General features: G+C 41.0%; 1 protein-coding gene across 1 annotated transcript; it reads left to right on the top strand.

Annotated features, from left to right (window-relative positions):
- Positions 1-315: 315 nt before the first annotated feature.
- Positions 316-15,090, top strand: LOC104078796 (ectonucleotide pyrophosphatase/phosphodiesterase family member 2-like; the record flags this gene model as incomplete). Its single annotated transcript, XM_009580577.1, has 8 exons — positions 316-510; positions 809-911; positions 6,797-6,952; positions 9,027-9,152; positions 11,197-11,257; positions 12,500-12,597; positions 13,699-13,778; positions 14,971-15,090. Coding segments are annotated over exons 1-8 (777 nt in total), but the record flags the coding sequence as incomplete, so codon positions are not given.
- Between the last annotated feature and the right edge of the window lie 2,616 nt (positions 15,091-17,706).

Below are 17,706 nucleotides of genomic sequence, written 5' to 3' on the forward strand. Positions count from 1 at the left end.
CCAAGCCCACCACGCAGCGATGTTGGGTGACATTTGAGGGTGGCATCGGGATATTTTCATTTTGCAGCCCCGAGTGAGCTTCCCCCGCTTCTTCTCGGAGCCAGATGGAGACGCATTTGGTTTCTCTTTTAACCATGTTACTTTTGCGAGGAGAATAAAATGAGCAGGAACAGCTATTGGCCGCAGCAACATAAGAAAGCCCTGCTTTGCCAGAGGAAACCACATAAAAGCGTGCGTGTGTGTGTTTGGGGGGAGGGCGCAGTGAGGGATGATGCCTGGAGCTTCTTGCACTCGGAGCTGCGATTTGTGAGTGAAACATGATGAAATCACCCCCTGGACAAATCACACGAGCCTGTCAACCTCACCAGGTGGGATTACTTGTAGCTAATAGCCCAAACTCCCAGAGCAAACAGAGCTCTGCGCTCACTATAAAGAAAAGGCGACGGTGCCGCGCAGGCTTTTCAAGAATTCTCTAGTATGGCTAAGAAGGGCTGCGTCCACTCGCACCAGGTAGGGGAGGAGAGGAGCGTGTTTGCTTTTAGAGGAGGAGTAGCCCGTCTCTCCTGAATAAGTTCCTACAAAAAGGAGTGTTTCAGCTTCGGAAAGAGATGTTTTATTCATAAACCCCTTCTGGTTTGTGTTACGCTCCAACGGTGACGCTGTCAGCTGCTGCTCCAGTGATGGGAACTGCAGTGCTGGGGAGCTTGAATGTACAGAGGACCATCTCTGCCCCTTTATTCGTAATGCGCTTAGCTCCCAAGTCCTGCTTTTTACACAGTTTGCTCACTTTGCTGTTTTACTTTTGCAGGTTATATCTTTATTTGCTTTTGCCTTTGGAGTAAATGTCTGCATGGGATTTACAACAAATCGATTTAGGAGATCTGAAGAATGGGATGAGGGCCCCGTCTCAGGTACAGTAACAGACATAAATTATACATCGCAATACCCTTATGTTATATACTGTGGTTAGAAACCACTCCTACTCCGAAACAGTAGTTTGCTTGTTCCTTTTCCCTCTAGGATGTAGAAAAGAATAAATAACTTGCCGAGCCTGAGTCAGTTGACCTTTGGGACTCACCTATAGGTCTCCTATTTACTTAAACTTTTGCTCTGTGTGCATGTGACTATGGAAAATCTAGCTTATTTTAGGACTGAGCACTGTCAGTCTCACAGAGACCTCTCTCATCAGCTCCTACAGGGCATTTGCCATGTCTTGTGCTCTGCACAGTTTCCTTCTACAACTAAGAGAAATGCCCCAGTGGGTTTAAGGGTACTGGTTTTATTTTGGTAGCTATTGGAGCGGTTTCTAGAAACTTGATTAATGCTTTCAAGAGGCGCGGGCGAGAAAAGCTTTTGGGATTTCTGTGGCTCCTGAGGTCATGCTGGTTTGTGAACAGTAGACGGCAGACATCTGACGGCGGAGAGGGCCAGGGAGAGGAGAGCAGGTGTTCGCACAGATGTGCTGTCACCGAGTCGTCTGTTTTTCTTTCGCCTCCTACTTTTTTCTTTGGAGGAAAGCAAGAACACGCCACAGAAGGGACTGTTGTTTGTATTCTGGGGCAGTATAGGGTTTTGTGAGCTCAGGCATAGTCCAAGTGGAAAAATATATAAAATGGAAAACTAGGCTTTTTTTCTTTTTTTAAAAAAAAGTAGGCTTGACTTGTGTCTCTGTTCCTTCCTTTGGCAGGAGAAAGGAAACCAGTGGTCATTCACTTAGAGCTGGTTAATACAACTGAAGTGAAAGGGTTTCATTTGCAATACCTGTCTGTAATGATAGCTTGTGAATTTTAATTATAAAATTGTTTACTGTGTCCTGAGTTTGTTGTTTTCCTGGTAATGAATCTGTGTCCCTCTCTCCCCCACCTTTCACAGGAGTTGGTGTCTAATCACAGCCACAATCAGGGCTGCTGATCACTGAGCAGAGGCATTTTAGGTAACCGGAAAGATAATGGCTGTTGCTTTGATCTTTATATAACAGTAAAAAAAATTTTCTTGAAAAACAATTTTATTTCTATTTTTATCTTCTAGTACTTTAACTGTAGAGCAGTTGGTAGTGTGTGTAATAGTAACATGAAGGATTTGCATTTCATGTCTTCAACACCTGACTGCCAGTTGATTTGCTTTTGCTGGTGACCATCTAGGCTTTATGGCAGGGCTGCTCAGTTGATTTTTACTGAAGTCCTAAAGGTCTGGTATTGGGGACCCACCGCAGCTCATCAGTGCCAACTCTGCTGAGCCAACCAGCACTGTTCAACGCCGCCAGGGCTGGGATCAGTAACTGCGGGCTGTTTCCAATAGCAGGAGGTTTAGCTCAGCATTCCAGGAAAATAGGAAGAAATACAGGATCTCTTGCAAGAGGGCAGGAGGTAGGGTACTTTTGGCAGTCTAATGAAAATTTGCTTACAGGTGGGATTGGACCAGCACTTGGCACTGAAGTAGTCCAGTCCAGGGTGCAACAATGAGAGACAGAAAAGTAATGGAGGGTTTTGTCCCTTCTGTGTTTACGCAGCTTGGTTACTTTTATTGCAGTAAAGAAAAAGGATGTGATAGCAAAGAATAAAGTATTACAGTCACATCTGTCTAAAGGAGAAAGTAAAAGGTTACACCGGAGAGGTGTTTTTCTTATTAAAATTAAAACACTGTGGTGAAAGAACCTATTTAAGCTCTCATAGTTGCATGACATCCAGTTGTACTTCTTCAGAAGCCCAGTGCAATGAACTATCCAGAATAAAAGGTTGTTTTAAATTCTTTTTCAACTCCACTCTGCTTTGGCTTATTTATTGCCAAGTTTCTTGGTGTTTAGAGTTAATTATTTTGTATTGACAAAGCACTTTCTCTTTACCAACCATTACTGTATATGACCGATTTGTTATTTCTCCAGGGGTATGCCGTGATTGTAAGCAAATTTCAGTTTTCATCTAGCATAGAACTCATCTGCGAGTCAAAAACATAGGTTTTTTCCTAGTCCCTTATAAATGCATGTCAGAGAAGTACCATAATGCCTAACCCCCTCCTTCTTCTCTTTTTACAGTGTACAAATATATATATCCCTTTATACATTTGAGATGTTTAATATTTGTACTCAACAAATTATTTCATTGAAATAATTTTTTTACTTAAAATTTCTAAAAACCGTTAGAGAACCAAGGCTCCCATTTTTTCATAACTTTGCCTTTGTAAGTTACTTGCTTTATGAGCTTTCTAGACATCTTTGTAAGCACTTTCAGGGAAAATGGCCTTAGTAGTCTCTTGAAGCATGTCCTTTGGTCGTGATAGGATGATATCTTAAATTTTGGAAGGAGAAACTCTGAAGTTTTTCTATCCCTTCTCACTGAATTTTTAAGCATGTCATTAAAAATGGAGTCATCTCTTTCTTGTATTGTAATAGTTAGGAGGTATTTTTTAATTTATGTGACTTTTCATGGAAATTTTATTCATTGCAATGGCATTCTGCAAAATGAAATGCAAGTTCATAATATGAATATTTTCTAGCAAAAGTGGTGTTTCCAGATGTTTTGTATAGGTATTTAGTTGATCCATACAGGTTCCATATAGGATCTATGGAATTCAAAATGGCAAATTCTTACCAGGTAGTTTCCTTCCTGTAAAGACTGTGTATATATTGTGTAGTCTTATGATTGAAATACTACTCAAAGTAAATGGATTTTTTTTTTTTTTTTAATATTGTAATCAGATAGAATCAGAGCAAATAGTTTTATATGGCACTTCCCAAGGTGCCATACATTTACAACACATTTACAATGGAAATGTAATAACCTCCATGGACTGAATCAGGAAGGCCCTATGTAACTTCTCTCTCTAACCTATGACATAAGAGACAATCCTTAGATGGTTGTTTTGAACTTAGTTAGCCAAAAAAAAAGAATGCATGGAAAAAGATGTGAAAAACTTTATGTATTAAATAAGGAGGGAGGATCTTCTTGTTGAGGCCCCTCTGCCTGCTTGCATGGTCTGATTGCAGGAGTTGTGGAGGGATGCAGGAATTTTGAAAAAGATTTTGAAATTGTCTAAGTTTGTTCTGTACAGGGGCTTCTGTTAATTTGAAAATACTCACCAGAGATGGAGCTCCTGATGATATATTTTCAAACTATTCTGCATGCACCAGTACCCATGCCATGGCATTGTGTACGACCTCAAAATCATGGTTTGGCTGCAAAGGCAAGGTCAAGCGTCATAAACAAAGGAACGATCTTAATGTATTCAGAGATCAGGGAAATTAAACTAAGTCCTCTTTTGCGTTGCTATATAGAAAGTGTCCTACATTGACTCAGGAGGTGTGACTTGAATTTGCTAATTGGGGATAATTTGTCACATCAGTAATAAAGCGGTTGTCAACAGATGTGAAAAAATAACTGACAAGGTAGCTGGGCTAAACCTTTTTTATGTGAAATGGAAACCCTACTTGCAGCTATAGAAGATGGAGCTAGAGGGGATATCTCTCTGTATCCCAAGACATGGTCAGTTATTACTGAAGCGCTCCTGACAGATCTTGGTCTAACCTGTTCTTCAAAATCTTCAAGATGAGAGATTGCACAGCCTCTGTGGGCAATTTGTTCCAGTGGTTTCCTGATAAATGAGCTGCTCTTTACAACAGCTTGAGCTGCAGTTGACTCTGTCCCTTATGTAATCTGCAGTCAGATTTACACCTTCTCTTTCCTAAACGCATGTTGACATGTGTTTTTTGACCTTCGGAAATGCTCTCCCTCTTATCCCTTTGAAATGAAAAGGGCAATGCCAGTGTAAGGAATATATAGCGTATGCTGGTATGTAATACCTTTGAATCCATAATACCTTTGATTTGCAGCTTACTGGGTCTGTGATTATATATTACCTAGCTTCCAAAAAGGAAAGTAGTAGAAAAGGTTAAATAACATGAAAATATTCTTTAGTAACAGATTTTCAGAAACTTTTGGCAGGAAGCAGCTGTCACTAAGAATAAGGAACAAGACTTCATATCTCTGAAAATCTGAGGGTTAGCATGCTTTAAAACAATTCTCATGTGATTAATTTCTAACATAGCTTTGTGGCCTATTTATGTGAGCAAAGAAAATACTGATCTGTGTGTTGCCAGCATAGATACACCTTTAGCTTCTTGGAACTTCAGATCGCCAAAATATTGATGGCTCATTATGAGCATCCTTACAGGTTATGTACCTTATAGAGTGAAACTTCACTGTGTGTATGACATTACTTGCTCTGATCATTACTGACCTGATTGATTGAAAAAACCACAAAAGCAAAGAGGGACATAGTTGTCTACTACTACCTTTTCCAGCAGTTGTATGAATGTGCCTTGCCACTGCCATGATCCATGACTGCAGCCATGGTAGGTTTGGTTTTCTTATCCATTATCTTGCTGTAGGGTTGATTTGCTGCCAGGTTTGCTCCCGGAATCGGTTTATGCTCGTGTCCAACCAGTGCCAGTGCCACTTCAAGGCAAGCGGTGGACCAGTAGTGCTGGGGATGGGAGCTGGTGTGACATCAGCTACTACAATGTCACCTCCAAACTCCCCCTTCATCTTCTTTTCCATTCATTCTCACAGTGTTGGTGTAATGCCATCTTGTTAGGGAAAAGATTTTCCCTCAGTTTATTGGAGACTAAACTTTCAGCTATATAAAAGAGTAGGGAAAAAATCTATAAGAAAAGATCAGAGCAACTGTTTCCCAAAAGTGCCATTGCATCAGTCCTCTTAAGATCATACTGCTAATCATGGTGAGGTTTGCCAAAACCAAAACCAAACCATGGTCTAAAAGAAAACAAACCGCAAGACAATTTCAAAGCCTTAATTTTAATAGGTCTCTCATGGACCAGAAGGCATTGTGAAATTTTCCTTGGAACACCTCTGTTTTTAAAGAATAACATACATTCATTATTTTATTTCATAAAATACGATTAACCCTGGAGAGTAGCAGACAATTTTTCTGCTTCATATAAGCTGCTGTGTATGATTCTCTTATAGGAAAAATGTATAAAATGTATAAAATATATAAATTGTATAAAATACTAAGTTTTGAGAAAAAAGCAGAGAAGTACATATCAGCTTTGACAGTAAGGGCCCTTACTAATAAATAGATTATTGAAGTCTAATACATTATTCATGGTTTTCAGACTGGCAATCCTGCATCTAGTTATACACATCAAATATATTGATTTCTTACACACTTTTGTATTTTATTAAGTTTTTATAATTTAATGCTCTGCAGAAGCCCACCAAAAGGCCTTGCTTTGTCTCTCCATTAATTTATAGAGCATCTTACCGTTTTCTTTCACACTTGACATTGATTTGGCGCCTTCCAGTATAGCAAACCAAGTCCTGCTGACTGCATGTAGACTAATTGCAGTCCTTTCCTATGTAAACTGCCCAGCCAGCCATGAAAATGTCACTTGGTTTCTGAAAACAAAGGCCTGCTTCTGAGGAATTGCTGCAGCTCCTGGAATGGGGCCTTGGAGACTTCAATACATTTCTGCTAATGATCTCTTGATTGTTACAGAGGTAAAGCCAGGGCTGTTTCTTTGCAGGACATTATCACAGCACCCTGCTTCCTCCTTTTTTTTTTTTTTTCCCTTTTTAATTTTTTTTCTCCACAAAAAGAGCAACCTTTTTGGAATTTGTTCTTTTTGTTTGTTTGTTTGCCACCCTTCTCCTGTCCCTGCTCCCTTCCCTTCCCCTTAGCAGGCAGCCGAGGTTTTGGTCATCCGAGTGGCTCAGGGCTGAGCCGCCCATCCCACCACTGCCGGCCTGACAGATGTTGCCCTGTTTCTTGTTCCACACAGTCCTGTCAGATTCCCCCTGGATCAGTACCTCTGGCTCCTGCAAAAACAGATGCTTTGAACTTCAAGAGGCAGAGCCTCCTGGCTGCCGCTGTGACAACCTGTGCAAGAGCTACAACAGCTGCTGCTTCGACTTCGATGAGCTGTGCTTAAAGACAGGTACGATGGGTCTCCTGTCCCGCACTGCCAGGTGCTGCTGATGCCTGGCTTATGCCAGCAGTCGGAACCTGTCACAGTAAACCAGAGCTCCCTGCCATAACCTGCATCTCCTCTGCACTTCAATTTGCCAGGCAGGCTCGGCTCAGCCCAAAATGCAGCCCATGTTTCCTTGCGAGGAACTGTAGGGATGCGCACCTATTGCTCCTCACTGCTGGGCTTCAGCCATGGTTTCCAGGGCAGAAAAAGCAGGGTACTATTCATACTACGTGAAAAGTAGATCTTCTGATACTCAACTAAAAGCAATAATCAGCGTTCAGGCACCAGTTTGACCTCCAGGTTACAATGAAAAGTGCCATGGTAAAGGCTGGAGGTTGGTCATTCCTTTTTTCTCCCAAGTGATAACTTAATATTGGAGCAATTCATGCTTGCTTGTGGACTGTGCATTACGGTTACTCGTGAAGGCGCCTCTGAAGCTGGGAGCGTTGAAGTGGCACAGGTTCTCTAGGAGTGAGCTGCAGGTGACAGGCTGGGCTTGTTACCCTTGCCCCAGACTCCAATTTCCAGATGTCAGGATGCATATAACACACTGGTAAAAATGTTTGACTTCAATTCATTGGACCCTGGGGGATGGAAATACAGCTCTGGGTTCATTTTCTTTTTGTTTTTTTCATGAGTCATAGGCAAGGAAAACTTCAAAGAGGGCCATGAGTTATGTTTTACTTCTTAGCATAGTGCATTTAAATTATTAATTGTACCCATCTCCTTGAGTGTTTGCACAGTGGTCAGAGTTGACACAGGTGCCTTCTACTTTTGCCATTAAACATTTTCTTGCTTTATCAAAGAATTACACTTACTAAGCAGCCAGAAGAGAAGTCTAAGGATTAAAAATATCATTGCCCATGGATGTGCCATGCTTGAGAGTCCTGACTTCCTCAGTTCTGTTTATAATGATATCATTTTAATAGCTTGGTACAAAAAAACGATGAGCTAATCCAGTATAAAAAACTACTTCGGTTCCAGGCCAAAAACTTCTGAATTTTGCCCCTAGTGTAAATGACTGGCCCCTAGTGTAAATGACTGCAGAATGAGAGGCTTTTTTTGAAGATTTCTAGCACAAAACAAGATCTTTGCTACCAAAGGGAAGATTTTCGGTTCCTCAGCCTCCTGTCCGCAGCGCACCATGTCCACATATGTGTATGGATACCTGCATAGCCCTTGGGACTGTTGTGTGAATTGTCATATACTCCCATAGGCATTTATTAAGACAATTATCACATGTACCATCTGTAAATATTACTTATTTATAGAAAAAAAGCCCCAAATGAAGGAGAAAAGAGGGTAAAAGACATTGCTCTGATGTGGTGTGTTTTTTACTGGGTGCATATTGTCTAAAATGATTTTTAAAGTTTCTTGTTTGTTGGGCCAGGAAGTGGAAAACCACCTGCTTACATCCTTAGGCCCTATTCCAAAGTGTAGCAATGTACTGCCCTTGAGAGAGCACCTAATTTAGACAAGCCCTTAGATCCTAAGTTCATTCGCAAGATGAGAAGAGCTGGAGTGTTTTACAGCAGCTGTACCATGCTTTTCCTTGAAGAGCAGCTCTTGTTCTCATAACTTTGCCACTAGTGCTGAATCACCTGGGTGAGGAACTGATGGGAGTAAAGCATCAATTTGTATCTACATAGTCTCTTTTCAACTTTCTCTTATTTCCCATGGATTGAACTAGGGACTACCCAAGAAACACCAGTTTGTGCTCCAGGCTCCACCGTTTGTCTTTCAAGATCCTTTCTTGTCTTCTCCTTTCCACACTTTTTTTGGCATTCAGGTTGTACAAAGCCTGAAGTACAACACCTAAGGGTAGCAGAAGCACTTGTGTGTGGGTGCACCTGCAGGACACCAGGGGCCTTTTTGTTTCTGGTTTACATGCCTAGTTCAGAGGTCTTGAAATCACTAAAATAGAGCCATAAACTTTACATCCAACTTTAACGACTGGAGCGTTGTCATTATGGCTTGAGTGAATACTTTTTGTTTTGATTATAATCTCTCATGCTTGCTTACCTTGTGAATATTTTAGCTCGGGGCTGGGAATGTACCAAAGATCGCTGTGGAGAAACCAGGAATGATGACAATGCTTGTCACTGCTCTGAAGACTGCTTAAGTAGAGGAGATTGTTGTACTAATTACCAAGTCATTTGCAAAGGTACGACTTTGGTCTTTCTACCTCTTATCTTTCCAACCCTGATAGAAGACAGCCCTGTGGGTATAGAATTTTCTTCTAAAGAAGGAACCCTCTCCTTGTTTAGTTCTGATTTTTGGGAGGAGGGGGGGAAAAATGGGGAGTTATACTTGTAATTTTTTGGGCACTAGCAGAGGTTAATACTTCTAATTTGTTGATAGTAGAAGGATGTTGTCTTTGCCTGTAGAGATACTGATAGAAAGAGAAGAGGCGTGGCTGGATAAAGAAGAGTTTAAAGCAAAACACAAAGTGTTAAGATGCATTTGTCTGCACCACAGGGAAAGCAGGGATATCTGATCGTCTCAGAAGGAATGGAACATTCCTAGATATGTTATCTGCACCTCAAAGACCTCTCCCCAACCCCACCACAAAAGCTCCTGCTCAAACTACTTGGCCTAACACCTGTAGGCTTTGTTTCTTGTGGGAGAGGGGTTGCAAGAATACAAGGGCTGTATTTCACAGATGGGTGGCACAGGCTTCAGATGACACATTGGGGATGACCATGCCACCTTCTAGACACACCATGGCTGCAGTATGGCCTGCACTGCTTGGTGTGTGGATGGGCTGTGAAGGCTTAATTTTCATCCTCTACCCCGATCTCTTGGAGCATGTCCTGCCTTGTGTAATGTGTCTCCCATTTGAGCAGGTCTTCTGATCCTTGGTAATGAACTTTACAGGTTCTCACTTTTGTATCTCAACTAGTTCTTAGTTTTTTCATTCATTAACTTTACTGGTGGAAGGGTTACAGTTCAAAATTTTTTCTTCTGCACCATTTTGGCCAACTGCATATGTTCAGAAAATGGTAATAGTCCAGATCCATACTTTCTTTACTTCTTTTCTTCTTTACTTGAGTTTTGCTGTTGGGAATCCAAATGAAATATTTATCTTCCAGCAAGTGCCCATAGACTATGTTCTTCCCCTTCCCAAAGAAACCCAAGGCTGAGACTGCTTAAATACTGGTATAGTTTTCAGTTCCTGCCTTTTTTGTGAGCTCCCTCTTACAAGGGTCAAGACAGAGGAATTTACATGTCTCCAGCTTCAATGTACATAATCTTTGTTTAATTGGCTAATAACAAATGATCTCAATGACCCTGGCATTCTGACAGGCGTCAGCCTTATGTGAGAACAGTGTTTCCTCTTTATTTGTGCCTTTGCCTATCTGTGGATAGTGTGTTGTTTTTTTTTTTCGTTGGAAATTGTCCCTCCACCTCCTGTCATGGTCAGTTGGAATTGCTGCAGGACACATTTCCTGCAGATCTTTTCTATGGTGCTTTTTGTTTTGTTCTTTTAATTGAACTGCAGTTCCTTTAATAGTGCCAGGTTCAGGAAGCGAGCCACATTAGCTAATAATTTGTTTTTCAATTGACCTGTGAAAGTGCAAGTTATAAGCCACTCTATAGTCAGCATTCAGCAGTGAAAACCTTAAGAAAATAGTTGATTACATAAAGCAATTTTAACTAATCTAGCTCTGAAAGAGTATTAATGCTTTTTTTAGCTGTGTCTGACTCTCACCTGATCCATGAGCTGATCAGCTTTCTAAACCAGCTGGAAACTATTTAGGGTTGTTTTTCTTCACCAGAATGAATTTTGTTTTGTGTTTTTAGCCAGCTGAATCAGCTCATGGAGACATCAGAGCTGGTGAGGAGGAGGGTGGGAATTCACAGCCAGAAGCAGCACTACCTGTTTTTGACAGATCAAAAATAAAAAAATTAAAATAGATGACCACTGTGCCTAAAGCGTTACCACTGTCTCCTGTGGTCAAAAGGACACTTTTAACTCCAGTTTTAACAGCTACTTCTAGGAGTGCTAGTTTGGATATTCTTGTTGAATAGAATATAACCAGATCCTTTGTTCAGCTTTGTGAAAAGACCTGCTCATTATTCATGGGAAGTATGACAAGACAGTGCATTAACTGAAGCCAGACTTTATTTTTTTGTCATTTTCTGTGAAATCTGTAGCTGTGTCCACAGATTTTTTTTTTGAAAATCCAATGTGACTTTTCTGGTAGGAGAAACCCACTGGGTGGATGATGACTGTGAAGAGATAAAGGCTCCTGAATGTCCACCAGGGTAAGTGTTTTGCACGCAACTGGAAAATCAAATTCAGGAAGGCCAATGGTCCCCTGCTTTGCCCTGGACCTCTGAACACCGCATTTCTGCACTGGTCCTGTCATGCAGGCTGAATGGCTGTGGGCTGGATGCTTTCCTGTGCTTCACCATTTGTACAATTAGGCTGATAATATTGTAATGCATTTATCTTGGAGCTGCTGGGTGAGTAGTAGTGTATGGTATGTGGGCTTGAACTCTTAGTCTTTGATCTGATGGGTTTGCCTGCTTCACTTACTGGCATAGGGAAGGTAACCAAACTCCCTTGAAGTCAGTGGAAAGGTTTAGGTTTTTCTGATTTCAGTAAAATTCAGGTTGAGCCATATATGAACACAGTTCAGGACATTTTTTTTTTAATTGAATTTTGTCATTTTAGTGTTTTCTTCCTAAATGAAAGGATTTCTAAACTGCAATGGGATACAGGCTTGACTTAGTGAGGTATTTGAGCACATGAATAACATTAAGAAAGTAAGCACTTTTGAAACCAGTTGGCTCACCATTATCCTTAAAGGTAAGTGTCTGCTCAGGTGCTGCATTGGGTTGCAGCTCAGTCTGTGCCATTAGAAGGATAGTTTGGAAGGAGATAGGAATCCCTGTTTCTCCTGGTGACAGTGATGGCTACTTACCCCTGCAGCAGGTGACTAACATTAAAAGCTCAGGTGTGTCTGTTCAGGGCACATCTCTGCCTGCTTAGGGTCAACTCCCAGTAGCAGTAGTAAATAAAAATGTAATAAAATAACATTAAATACTGTCATCTTTAATATGTGAGAATGAGCTCTGCCTCACAGAGCTCACTCAAAATGCCCCATGGACTTTTTTTTGTGAAGAAAGAAGACCAACTGTCATGAGACGTGGTTTTTAACTACAGATTGTATGCTAGGGTGGGTACTCATGCATACTATTTTTTTTCCTTCTCCATCTCCTTCTATAAGCACTTGCCTTTTGGGGCTATATGCTTTTAGCTGCTCAGGGAAGATGCTTTTATGTTGGAGCTCAGCCCTTTCACTGATTGTGACTGAACACTGGATGTTACTAAGCGTGAAGATTATCAGTTTGTGCTGATCTGTTAAGTAAGCAAAAAAATTATAGACATATAGCATATGCAGTAACTGTACTTCAGATTCTCTGGAGTCTCAGTGGGCAAGCAAATAAAAAAAAAATTTTTTTTGAAATTATGTCTTACACTCCCACTGCTTTTGCTTTTAGCTTTGTTCGTCCTCCTTTGATCATCTTCTCTGTTGATGGTTTCCGTGCATCATATATGAAGAAAGGGAACAAGGTCATGCCCAATATTGAAAAACTGAGTGAGTACATCTGTTTTCCTACAATAAACGAAAGACAATCTCTTGCATCCCGGTTGTTTTCATTTTCCATTGAGCAATAGAAGTCACTGTGGAGCTGGTGGGTAGAAGGGCTGCGCCAAATACAGGGTTCCTCTGACTGAAAGACCTAACAAAGATTAAGTCTTTTTCCATAAAAGTGAAATGGCAGAAGTCCCCTTTGGTTTAGATGGTATCAACTGGTGGCTTGAAAGCACCCTGGCTAAAGCGGAGCATAGCAATCAGAGAGTGGGGAGAGAGCTGCTGCTTTGGGGAGCGCTGCTCGGAATTGGTGGCCTTCATATAGTTTTGTCAAGAAAGAAATGCATCTTCAGTACATGATATGTATCATGCAATCTTATAGGCTAGTTGGGACGTGCCCACAAAATTTTCCACTTGATTCAGAAATGCTGAAGATATGGGTAAGGGGGTGCAGACACTGCAGTGAATGGGTGATGACTGGCTGGGGACATGCCCCGGTGATGAGCAGCCCTGCACTCACTTCTGAGGGAGCAGGCATCCACCTGGGTTTGTGGAGTACTAGATGCAAAGCATATTTGAGCTTCTCAGTATAGCATGGTAGTTTGTATGTGTGCCCATGCCCTTGAAAGGTGTTTGGTTTGTTTTTTTTTTTTCCTGTGTGTGTGCTGACCCTCATATTTGTGTGGCGATCTGGGGAGCTGTGGCCAAAGCCCGTTGTGAAACTGTAGCTTTAGTATGTCACTCAAAATTAGCCTGTGTTTTCTCATGTTGTTTTACTTAGCAAGATAATTCCAATGATTCTGGACTCTGGAAGGAGGCTAGCTCAGAAAGGAAAACAGTCTATGGAAATGTAGCTGGTTCTGTAGTCCTCTGGCTGCATTATTTCAGTTGTTTATTGTGAAGTACAAAGAGTGTGTGAGTGGATTTATTACTGTCTCACGAGAAGACCTGCCAATGTTAAGCAGCAGAATGTTCATTTAAATTGGTTAAAATTTAACCAGTTTCTGCAGCATTTTGAGTCACAGCAATTGACTTCCTCTGATTTTGTTTTCCATGTCTGAGAGCTTCACTTCCTAATGTTTGCCTTCCCTATTGATTTTTCAGGATCTTGTGGAACACATTCTCCTTACATGAGACCTGTCTACCCTACAAAAACCTTCCCCAACTTGTACACCCTTGCTACTGTAAGTCCCTGGGAAGGACTTTTTGATGATAAAATGTTGCATTGCAGTTGTGGGAAGCAAGATTTTTTTTTTTATAAACTACTTCTCTGTCCATCCTTTTCGGCCTTCAGTTATGTTAAATATTTTCTTCAGTATTTTGAAGTTCTAAGATAAAGTGTATCACACTATCATACACTGTGTTACAGCTTTCCTGTGCTTTCTTATGCCTGCTTTTGCAGCTATTTGTACTGCTGTGTAATTAGAGGTCACAGTTTTTCTAAAGGGGAAAAAACCACCCCTGAAATCCTACCCAGAATACAACCAGCAGTTGTTCCTTCATTGGAGTAGCTGAAGTCAGCGGGGCTGACTTAGCAGCCGACTTACAGTTTACAGCTGCTGAGTGTGTCTGGATGCTGAGTTGGTCCTGCAGTAAAACAAACCGTCACTTCTGCACTCTGGTGGCACAGCTGGTGGCCAGGCTGTCCCCACCGTGGGATGCAAACGCTCCTGTGTGACAGTGCCAGTGCTCCCAAAGCTGAGCTGAGGGACTTCCTGCCTGCAGCTGCATTTTTTTCCCCTTCCTTTTTTCCTGCAGCCTCTGCACAAATGTTAAATGGGAAGAGAAAGGAGGAGATGAAGAAACAAATAGCTGGGGATGGGAGAGGGCCAAGAGAAAGGGAGAAGAGCAGAAACCTCTTAAATTGCCTTTACTGCTGGACAAATTGTGATATAAAGCCATGGCTTTGGGTGACTTGCTTCGTTTTTTTCTTGGAAATAACTCTTATCTCACAGCGGCTCTGTGAAGAGAAAACATTATAAAATGGAAATGCTACGTGTTACTCTTGCAACCAGAGAATGAATTACTGTTTCCAGAAAGGGAATTCATGAAGAGGAACTGAAAGTTCAAATCAATCTTCTTTTCATAAATTTTTGCTTACTTTAGATGGCCTCAAACTAACTTTTAACCAGTGTGAAAATACTTTAAAGTATCAGGTAACAGGAGTTTTTGTGCTTTTTAGCACAATTCAATCATCCTACTGCTTTCATTACTACAGCCGGTTTTAAATCTGCTTATCTTAAAGTTACAAACTTTTCTGGTGTGCAGTTACAAAGATACCTATTTTAAAATAATTTAGTGGTATTTGCAGATAGCCGTGAAGAGCTGGATTTGTGTGCATTAGGGTTTTACTAATTAATCTTCTTCTGTACAAAGGGACTCTATCCTGAATCACATGGAATCGTTGGCAATTCGATGTATGACCCAGTGTTTGATGCCAGCTTCAGTCTTCGAGGGCGAGAGAAATTCAATCACAGATGGTGGGGAGGTCAACCAGTAAGTTTCAGATTCCCTCCTACTCCTTCCCTCCTCCCTCTCCTCCCCTCCCTCTGTGCTGTGGAACATAGCCAAAATAATAATTAAAAAAATACATCTGTGAACAATTTGTACCTAATCTCCCCCACTGGCTGGCCCTGTGTCTATCAATTTAATGTAACATTTTGAGTTGGCTTTTGCTTTTCAGAATAATAAAGCCATTGATTATGGAAAGGTGTTTGTGTTGATAAGTATAAATTAGATGTGGCTAGGAAAAAAATCCTCACTTTAGGCAGCAGTTTAACATGAATTACTATATTTTCGTCACCGTGGCATAATGTTTCCTTTTCATTATGGGTTTCTCAGGTTTTCATCCTAGTAATGTTCTTGTGGCAGTTTTAGTATTAATGTTCTGTCAGCGTAGCATGGCACAACTTCATAATTATTATTTAAGTCCACAAGCGATTGCTGTTACCTGACTTGCTGCAGAGGCTGTGGAAGTTTGTGAATTAATTTCTGCCTTGAGCACAGCATCAGTGGCTGAACTAGGCCCTCTCTTAGATTAGTGTTGGACTTGGTTGTTTCTCTAGCTCTGAATCCTTATTCTGGGCAAGGAAATGGCCTCCTTCAAAATATTCTGCTTTACTACAGCTAAGAAGGTCTCCTTGCTTCTACTGCACTTTCCCCTGTTAGGCACGCTGTGGTGGCTTGCTTTGCCAACAGAAGTGGGTTTAAATTAAGCTAATAAGTTTTATGTGCAAGCAGCCAAGGTACATGCACATTTCATTGCACTGATTGCTTAGGGACCTATAGTTTAAAAACTCCCTGACCAGTTAACTCCATGAAAGAGTGGGATGATAGAGGTGGGGAAATCGGAAGGGGTTTGGGAACACTATAATCTGTCATTGCTGTTTGCTGAAGTGATCAGTGTCATTCCCCAAATCTCTTAAGACAGAAATATCCCAAAAGACTAAAGGAAGTTACTTAGATGGTTTTAGGCTTAGCAAGCGTGTGTGTTATTTGTCTGCATGTGGTTTTAGTCTGCAACAAATGCAAGACAAGACAATTCAGAGCTGCAGGCAGATGTGTGACAGGCAGATGTGTCTGGCTGTAGCCGAGCCAGAATGACATATTTGTGCTCTTGTAGAATTTGTCAGCATAACAGCGAGTGTAGTCACTCCCTCGCCCAGCTATGACCCGGGTTAGCTTTTAGCATGGGTTGTGTGGAGAGGAGAGGGTGAGGAACATGCCTGGCTGTTATCTCCCTAGATGTGAGCAAAGAAGCAGTGAAAGGGCAGCTGTGGGTAGCCTCTTCCTCCATCTCAGCTACAGTCAGAGCCACACAGCTAACAAACGGTGCCTGCTGCTGTCAGGTATCGAGCTCATAGACAATATTGGGGCTCAACTGCTGTATGACGACTTGTTAAGCAGCTCTAATTTAATTATGCATTGCAAATTTAATTGTGCATCTTACCTCAGTCACAATTAGGTAGGAGTTAGTGGGGAACTAACTTTTGGGGACTGTACAAATGTCTCTATTTTTAAACTATGATATTTTTAAAGTAAAATATAAGTCTATAAATACTTCATCACCTGCTATGTTGAGGGGGGAATATTGGTAATTCCCACACCCATCCATTAGAAACACCTATGCTGCTCCAGAGAATAAAAGTCACTCTGGATTGTAAACAAGGGTCATGAAAAATGTCAGCTGAAAAGAGTTCAAGAAAGTTACACAACAGTGGATGACCATACACTGGATGAAATCCTCAGAGGACCAGGGGGAGTGTTGCATACACAAGTAAGGACGATAAAATAAACCAGCTGATCTGAAGAAGTGTTAAAAAGGAAAAACACAAAAATAATGTCATAAACTGGAAATGTCTTTGGAGAATTGGAAACAAATGCATAGAGGAAGGGCTTGTAATTCAATCCCCACACACTTAATATGAGGGAAACCTGTAAGTTTGGCAAACCTGATAGAGTGGCCATAGCGTTTGGGTAAGGCGATGTACATCTCTTGCAGAAATATGATATAAATTATACTCTCTCTGCACATGGAAGAATTGCACATTTCATAGAATCATAGAATAGTTTAAGTTGGAAAAGACCTTTAAGAAAGGTCTTGTTAAGAGAATTGCAGATTTTTATAAGAGAAAAAATTATTTCCATCTACATATGGATTAGATACAGTCCCTTTCTAACTCCTTTTTATGATTTTCTCTAAATATCATGTTGACATAGACTGCCAAAATTAGCTGGGTATTGAAAGACAAGACAGTAGAATTAAGGGGGGGAGGAAGGGAAATCTGGTCTGCATATCACAGAAATCTTGTCTGTCATATTACATATTCATCTGGTTCTTTTGGTCTCAAACTGGAGTACTCAAACAACTGCAGAGTGGTACTTGGTTTGCACAAAATTGGGAATTAATATTTTCTCTCCAGGAAGGCAGGAAAAGTGTCTGGGACCCCCAGCCTCGTATTATGGCTAAAACTACCTAGAAGAGAATATCATTTAATGTTGATAATTTCTGAAATACTTTCTTGCTCCTGGAAACTGGCCTATTGTATATGGCTTTGTTAAAATGTGGGGGTTTTGGTGTGTTTTCTTTTTTTTTTTTTTTAATTACTTGTT

This window comes from Fulmarus glacialis, unplaced genomic scaffold (genome assembly GCF_000690835.1).
Source record: "Fulmarus glacialis isolate BGI_N327 unplaced genomic scaffold, ASM69083v1 scaffold8756, whole genome shotgun sequence".
NCBI lineage: Eukaryota > Metazoa > Chordata > Aves > Procellariiformes > Procellariidae > Fulmarus > Fulmarus glacialis.